The sequence below is a fragment of the Sphaeroforma arctica genome (assembly GCF_001186125.1).
Source record: "Sphaeroforma arctica JP610 unplaced genomic scaffold supercont1.897, whole genome shotgun sequence".
NCBI lineage: Eukaryota > Ichthyosporea > Ichthyophonida > Sphaeroforma > Sphaeroforma arctica.
Window position 1 is genome coordinate 21,769 of NW_014039661.1, and position 8,613 is coordinate 30,381.

The 8,613-nt window shown below is 43.4% G+C and overlaps 2 protein-coding genes across 2 annotated transcripts in view; one reads left to right on the plus strand and one right to left on the minus strand.

The window, feature by feature from the left end:
- The first annotated feature begins 1,985 nt into the window (after window positions 1-1,985).
- On the plus strand, window positions 1,986-5,408 carry SARC_09153 (hypothetical protein). The gene is made up of 3 exons (XM_014296846.1): window positions 1,986-3,075; window positions 3,524-3,748; window positions 4,281-5,408. The coding sequence occupies exons 1-3, from the start codon at window positions 2,089-2,091 to the stop codon at window positions 5,154-5,156; spliced, it is 2,088 nt and encodes a 695-aa protein (XP_014152321.1). The 5' UTR covers window positions 1,986-2,088; the 3' UTR covers window positions 5,157-5,408.
- Window positions 5,409-5,892: 484 nt separating this feature from the next.
- Window positions 5,893-8,613, minus strand: part of SARC_09154 (hypothetical protein) — a gene marked incomplete at both ends in the record, with an annotated part of 3,618 nt that continues 897 nt past the window's right edge. The window contains 4 exons of the mRNA XM_014296847.1: window positions 5,893-6,217; window positions 6,397-6,524; window positions 7,280-7,336; window positions 7,915-7,990. Coding sequence (XP_014152322.1) covers window positions 5,893-6,217; window positions 6,397-6,524; window positions 7,280-7,336; window positions 7,915-7,990 — 586 coding nt within the window. The remainder of the gene's footprint in view (window positions 6,218-6,396; window positions 6,525-7,279; window positions 7,337-7,914; window positions 7,991-8,613) is intronic.

Below are 8,613 nucleotides of genomic sequence, written 5' to 3' on the forward strand. Positions count from 1 at the left end.
AGACCATGTAGCCCTCCGCCGACGATGTGACGACATTAGAAAGAAATTAATAAAACGCTGGTCCAGCAAGGAGATCGCGGCAATGGCCCGGCGTCAATACTACTACCAATTGGTCATGGGCATACCGCCAACCTCAGATCGGGACAAAGCCAGACACGACAGCTTCAACCACTGCTTCGAGCCTACACCAATCCGGCTCTGTGCTATGATTGTAACAAAATATGTACATGTTCACATTGATCGACTACCGCACTGGCGGCTGTCTCTGCCCTGTCTGGCCCTGTGGCCAAAAATTCTATTCTCCATTGTCGACTCACTTGGTCCAAGCTTCAACAGGGAATTTACTGACCACTTCTTCCCATCTATCTTCCCCGAACCACTACACCGGCTATGAGAGCCATACCATATGTACAAACATTGTAACTTAACTCTTTTGAAATATATAATATTATCCCTATTGGAACTAGAAAACTGACATCATAATTGATTAAATTTATTATTGAATATATTTGTATATTTGTAGGAAAATAATGGGGGTAAAAATTGTGTTCACGATTATTGACCACAATGATTAAGCTCAGTAACCGAAAAACCTAGTTTAGGGTTTAAACCCAGAGGGTCAGGTTTAACCTGTCCCGATAAATGTCGACCCCTGAGAGACCCTTGCTCTAGACTTATTGACCAATCAGGTGGTCTATATCCATTGTTCCTCTGGATTCCTGGAGAGTGGAAAGTCAAAATTGAAAATAGCTGGAGACTTATAAATATGTAAATATGCATGTACAATAGAGACAAAAATTAGACACTCGGTGACTCGACTCTCAAGAAACCCCCCTCTAAAATCCTCTATACACCCTATACAGTAGGAGGAAAATTAGGACCCTCTAAAAAGGCCCCCAAACCAAAATTCAGTCACGAAACTACAATATTTTATGAGCGGTAAGCTAATAGTCCGATACAGGGAGAGGAAGGAGGAAATCGGTTATTACATACATGAAATATAATTATATATTTACATACCGCAGGGCGAAGAGTATCAAAATTCATAGCCGCCTTCAAATGGAATTATGGAACCCAAAATTGGATAGGAGGCTATGCCAGATTGCCAGAGATTGCCAAGCCCAGCAGAAACAAAAAAAAATTGACTGGGAACGCCTGGGCATCATTTTGAAGCCCCAACGGCCCACGGCTGGGCCCATAATAGTGACTCTCTCTCTACTCTCTAATGAAGTCTAGAGTCTCTCTACTACTAATCTCTACTACTAGTCTAGTAGTAGTGAGCGACTGAACACCGAGTGAGCGGTGACACCCCAGCATGCCCCACCCTCTTTCTCTCTACTAGAGAGAGTGAGGCAGGGCTAAAATAGATACGAAAATACGTCACCAGTATGCCCATAGCCTCGTCCCCTACCCTGAGCCCTGAGGCCTCTGGTCTGAGACTCGAGTCAATAGTCAGTCCAGAGTCCAGAGTCCAGAGTCCAGAGAGCAATAAATACATGGCGTTCTAAAAAAAGATTGTTGGGAATACTCTTGTTGGGAGGCTATGTATCAGATCCTACTGCTTCAGTTCCTATGTATGTATTTATTTCCAAAATACATATGTACAGTACATACTATATACTACTATTGTTTAAAAAACAAAAACACAAAAAAACAAAAAAACAAAAAAAAACAATCATGGCCTCCTCTTATTAGTTAATACATAAATACGAATGACCTATTTGTTCAATTTTATAGTGGGCTAATCCATTGCCTTCTAAAATACGGAAGAAGGCTATGGCTAATCCTAAATATCAATATATGTTATGACTTGTGAGGCCATGCATAGCGTTGTTAAACCCTAAAACCCTAGATTGCTAGAACCCTAAAACCCAAAAGAAGACAACTTATTTACTTTCTTCATTCAGAACAGGGCCCTGCTTTCATTTTTTTATAAATCAATATATCTATGGCGAGGAATAGATGCGTGATGCACAATGCATCTGAGATCATTGTGTTTTGAGCTTTACGTTGTTCTTTGTAAATAGAACGAACGGATTTTGTCGTTATCAACAGGAATAGAAGATTATACTGAGTTTGCCGAGAATAATGTCAATATGGAGGACTTTTTCGCATTCGAACGGCGTTTGTTCAGCTCTTACACAACTCACACAACGTCACAGTCTCAACCAATCTAGACTATGTACACGTTTATTACATAGCCATACCAAGGCTGTAAATTTGAAGTACCCACGACTCCGTACAAGCGCTATCGTAAGCACCGAGCGTTGTTTACCTCATACGAGGTTGATAGCTTCAGCACACACAGACGCACATCATATTGGTGGTTCAAAGGCACATGTAGTCGGACCAAAAACACCCGAATTATTGTCATGTACTATAGGGCAAATGCTCAAAGATACCGCTGCTAAGCATCCGTTACAAAAGGCGTTTGTGTGCAGAGAAGAGGCTGTCACGCTCACATATAAAGACTTGGATGAACAATCCGATGTACTCGCTAGAGGATTGCAAAAGTTGGGTGTAGCTCACGGTGACCGTGTGGGTGTGTGGCTGCCCAACTGTTCACAGTATGTGCTGCTGCAGTATGCCACGGCTAAGATAGGTGCTATACTTACCACCATGAATCCTGCGTATCGAGCTGCTGAGGCGGTACATGCGATGAACTTGGTGGAATGCAAGGTGCTGGTGATCACGCCCGAGGTATCCAGAACAAACTACGTGCAGCTGTGCGAGGAGATGTGCCCTGAGCTCAATGAGTCCGAACCCCGGCTACCACGCGACAAGAGTGATGGACAAAGGCTGAATTTAAGCGCGGTGCCGACGCTGGAGCATATCATCAATGTGAGCGATATGGCGACACCGGGCATGCTTAGATACAAAGATGTGGTGAACTTTGGGGGCGACTGTGTAGATAACAATGGAGACGCGAACGGGTTGGTATTGGATATCACACCAACAGCTCAGGATGTGATCAATATACAATTCACAAGTGGTACCACGGGGAAACCCAAAGCTGCGGCCCTGACACACGCTAATATACTCAACAACGGACTCATGAATGCCGACCGATTGGGGGTAAGATAACCATGTGTCTGTGTAAAATCATATACCAAAGTGGATCCGTCCCTCCATGAGAATGTATATATTCTTCTATTTTAATATATATATATATATATATATATATATATATATATATATATATATATATATATATATATATATATATTATATATATAGTTGTAGTATGTATGTATATATGTAAATGTATATATGTATATATGTAAATATGTATATATGTAAATATGTATTTATGTATATATGTATATATATGTATGTATGTATGTATGTATGTATATATGATATATGTATATATATATTATAAGTGGGTGTGGGTGTGCTATTTTGCTCTATATCATGCGTTGCTGCTTGGTATCCATTATATACATGTGCGTTATGCCTGTATGTCCACGTCACACTACTACTCACTCAAACGCTATGTGCACATACATTTCACATCCTGCAGTACACTATGAATGATAGCATTTGCGTGCCGGTCCCCCTATACCACTGCTTTGGCCTGGTGATAGGGAACCTGGCTGCCTTGACCCGTGCGTGTACGGTCGTATACCCGTCAGCGACTTTCAACCCGGAGAAGGTACTACAGGCTGTTCATGAGGAGCGATGCACGTCTCTGTACGGAGTGCCTACCCACTTCATTGCCGAGCTATCTCATCCCAACTTCAATCAGGTGTGTGAGATGCTATCCTCGACGATCCAGTGTGTCCTTGCTCTGAAAGGTGTACGTACCATGTGTGTAAAGCGCATACGTACCATGTGTGTAAAGCATATACTTGTCATGTGTGTAAAATATATACTTAACACGTGTGCAAAACATATATGCAAGTTGAGTAATTTTTTTTTGTAAAACAGTGTTTGTGAATCTAGGTTTCTGGGCGGGTGCTAAGTACTGGAAGATTACATGCGCTCCTCAGCAACCTCTACTGCTATAAAGGTGTTGAAGAGTGTTGTCTACGTTGATACCACATCCCTACACAAGCCCGTCGCTGTTCGTCTGAATAGCAATTGCAAGACTGAGCAAGGGAACCATACAGTTTTGTGCCATACAGCAATGACCCTTATACCCAATGCACCCCCATAAACCAATACCATTTACAGTACTATCTCAGCAACTTGCGTTGAATAGCTGAGAACCGATGTATCTAATGTCTACTTACACCAATGCACCTCCAAAAACCAATTCCAACCAATACCATTCACAGTACGATCTCAGTAGTCTGCGCACCGGTGTGATGGCCGGGAGCTCCTGCCCCGAGGAAGTCATGCAACGGGTGATTAAGCAGATGCATATGAAAGATGTCACCATCTGCTACGGCATGACCGAGACAAGTCCGGTGAGTTTCCAGACCAACCAGAGCGACCCGTTAGACAAGCGCGTGAGCACTGTGGGCCGTATACACCCGCACCTGGAGGCTAAGCTCGTGCGACCAACCTCCGAGGAGAGTGAACCGGACACCAGTGTGCCCAAGGACGATGATGTGTGCGATATAGGGGAAGCCGGTGAGCTGTGGGTGCGAGGCTATGCCGTGATGAAGGAGTACTACAACGGTGACCCAAAGAACCACCCGGTCACTGACGACGGCTGGATACAGACAGGCGACCTGTGTGTGATGGACCAGGAGAGGTACCTGAGCGTGGTGGGACGGATCAAGGATATCATCATCCGCGGGGGTGAGAACATATACCCGCGGGAGATTGAAGAGGTGGTGTTCAAGGTGCCCGGTGTGCAGCAGGTGAGTGTGGTGGGGGTGCGCAACGAGCTGTTCGGCGAAGAGGTCTGTGCGGTGGTGGCCATAGACGAGGACGCGTTCGACCACAGTGACCCACACAGTCCAACAGCCCACAGTTCGCATGTGTCACTGAGTGATGCGTTTGATGTGGAGATCACAGCGCGGGTGCGAGAAGCGGTGCGGAACGAACTCGCCCATTACAAGGTCCCGTCGGTGGTGGTTGTCATGGAGATAGAGGACATACCTATCACCGTCACGGGCAAAATCAAGAAGAAGGAACTGACACAGCAAGTCGAGAAGATCCTGGAGAAAACACGCGCGAAGGCCCAGGCTCAGGCATCGGCCTGAGTATGTGCGTGGGGCTGGTAGTGCGCACAAACAAGGTCCAGGGTATTCAGGTCGATTTTCAATCGTGGCATAACTTTTAAGCCAGTCTACAGAATTGGTTTCCCAAATTCTGAGTGCTATCCAAAAATAATTAATGGTATTAATTGGAGCTTGGCTGCGTGCTATATCAAACTGAACTAAAATGGAATACAGGTTATACTGTACAGTGCATGTAGTATACATAAATAAAATCAAAATAAAAATCAAACCTGCAGTATATATATATATATAACATGAAATCAAAAAGTTTATATATCGGTTATGATATCTCGTGTGGATAGTACGTTTGTTATGCTTCAAAGGAGGGGAGGGGTGGCACAGAAACCCCGGAACCTGCGGTCATCGCTGCCGAATGCTTAGGATTTCTAGCCCTAAAACCAGGGGTTTGGATACTGGCAACGGCAATGCAATCTGATCCCCCCATCGCACACCCTATGTACACCAGGAGTGTCAATACTACTGAACGCAATACTACGCCATACTATGGGGTTCAATTCGTGCTTGGCACGGTAGGAAAGAAGAGCTTTACCTACGTCCAAGCACACAATAGTATGTAAGAAGGGCTATACTTACATCCAAGCACACAATGATACAGTGCTTTGTGCAGGGGCTTGGTGAGCATCTAGGTCTACCATGCCAAAGTCGGGTGGTGAGTCATAGCGAAGTGGCTCATGGTACAATGGGGTTGGGATGCAGTCTATTGACACCCGGAGTCTATTGGCACCCAAATTTCGCCTAGCTGCAGAATTTTACGGGATTCGCGTTCCATCCTAGTCATTGGATAATTCGAGAATACTCCGGGGTATCCATGGCAACGTGATGTCACGCCCAACTCAAACTCTTTGACTATGGAATGTATGTCGTCCTGGTGCCTTACCATACCTACCCCGTCACTCGTAAATACTACTACAGCAGTACTACTAAAAGGCTGTCCCACTGTCTCACAGTTCCCTGGCCCTGTCCCAGATTGCAGGGCGCAGGCAATACCGCCGTGCCTATACCCATCACTCTGGTCACTACGCCTGTCCTATTATCAAGCACCAAGCATATGTAACTGTCCTATTATCAAGCACCAAGCATATGTACCTAGGCTATGCACTGCCCAGCCCCCCCCCCCCCCCTCCCACAACATAAGAATCAGGCCAGGTCAGCGCATGCATGCGTCACGGCAAAGTAGCACGCCTATCGCGCCAAAAAATACATGACAAGCATGACAAACAACACGAACAGCATGAGGTAACACATGAGGCCTCCTCCCTTGGCTGCCACCACCTGCAGTCTCTTCATGGCACCACCCAGAAGATCGCTCGCGCCAGCGAAGTTTTCTTGCTGCATTGGTGAACACAAAGGGGTTTAAGGAAGACGCGTGTTGAGTGCTTTATGTGGATATAAGTTGGCTACATAGGTGAATACAAAAGGGTTTAAGAAAGACTTGTAATAAAACTTTATGCGGATGTCTTGCTAAACAGGTGAACACAAGGGGTTTCAGAAATAAGTGTACTATGAGTTTATGCGGAAGTATAGATGAATACAACGAAGTTTTAAATAGACGTATACCAAGGGTTGATGTTGCTATACAGGTGAATACACAGGGATACAAGAGCGACGTGTAATAAGTGTTTTAGAGTGTGAGGGGAGTGTGGAGTGAGGGAATGTTTGTGCGATAAGTGTGTGTTGAGTAAGTGTGGAGTGAGTAAGTGTTTGTGTATGTCGACATATCTTGGTGCATATATGAACACCAATAGATTTCAGTGGAATGATATATTAAGCTAGACTTGGTGGATATTTCTACTGCAAAGAACAACAGATAAGGGTAAAAAAATATATTGGCTTAGATCGAGCTAAAGAACGTGTATCTCTTGCTGCATTCAAGAATATACGAGAATATGAGCACGGTGTTTCCTACCAAGCTTAGCTATGGCTATTCTACTCTCTGTGGGTAGACCCGATACAAATTTTACGACAAACCTGACTCACATCAAAGTAACTTGTATATTTTTCTGGAGCGTACGTCAACCCGAGACCGGGAGAACATAAGACGATACACTCAATGAATGCCGATATAAAACATTCGCAGGACATACCATGCCGTCAAGAAACTTATTCTGAGATCTCACTTCTTCTCCGATCCCCGTCGTTAACTGCGAACGTGTTTATTGTGACACCAGCGAGCGTACATTGTGAGTGCATTCACCATCGAACGAATAGCATCCAGGACGCACGAATCAGCCGGATGGGGCCATTATTACATTCGAAAGTACGTAGTGAAGTTAACCACTCATATGCTCAGGCAGTGAGGGTAAGAATGAATAAGAAAGTGTTTATATATCTACGCCCTCGGATAAACGATGAAATATGAAGCAGAGCGCACCATGCGAGTAAAGCACGTCTGCGCAAACGACAGCAAGGACGACTGCTAGTCAGGATGTCAACCCAATACAGCCTATGCCAATATTGGACAGACGACATCGCTATGTGTGTCCTCTAAGGCCCCAGCACAGGCCCTTCTGATAGGCGTATTCGAACTCATTTTACCAAAACGAAAGACTACATCGCTAGAACAATGGGTCAAGATTCAGCAGTACAACCTATCGAGCCGCAGATTCAAGTTCGAAATCTAGGCGCGCACCGATGTGAACGCTTAGCACACTTCAGTCTCAACATCAGGACGAAATATAAAAGGTCTGACTAAAGACACAACAGAAATGTAGGAACTTACACTCTTCAACGCGTCTATCTTGTTGGACAAATCCAAAACCAGACTATCATTGTCCTGCTCCAGAATTCGCTCATATCTGCGGCGAAAGGTGTATAAAGTCAAAATGATGGATAGAATATTCACAGGTGTATATAAGATTATGAAAATCGGGCACACACATACACCTGATATATATATAAATATACATACACACACACACACACACACACACACACACACACACATATATATATAATATGCATAAATGATAAATGTAATGTATGTATATATTTACATAAACATATATACACACACAAGCACACACACAAACACACACATATATACATCAACTTCAATTTCAATTTCAATTTCTATATATATATATATATATAATATAAATACAAATATATAATATAAAAGTACCAACATATAAATGTACACACATAGACAAAGACACAGACACAGTCAGACATAGACACAGAGACACTTACAGACACAGACACAGACACAGACACAGACACAGACACAGACACACATATATATATAGCCACGCACAAACACACACACGTGTATGCTTATAGATACTTATAAATATATACTAGCACATTCATATGCATAAATATAATATATATATATATATATATATATATATACATACATATATATATATATTATTTATATATATCTATATATATATACATATACATATACATACACAAC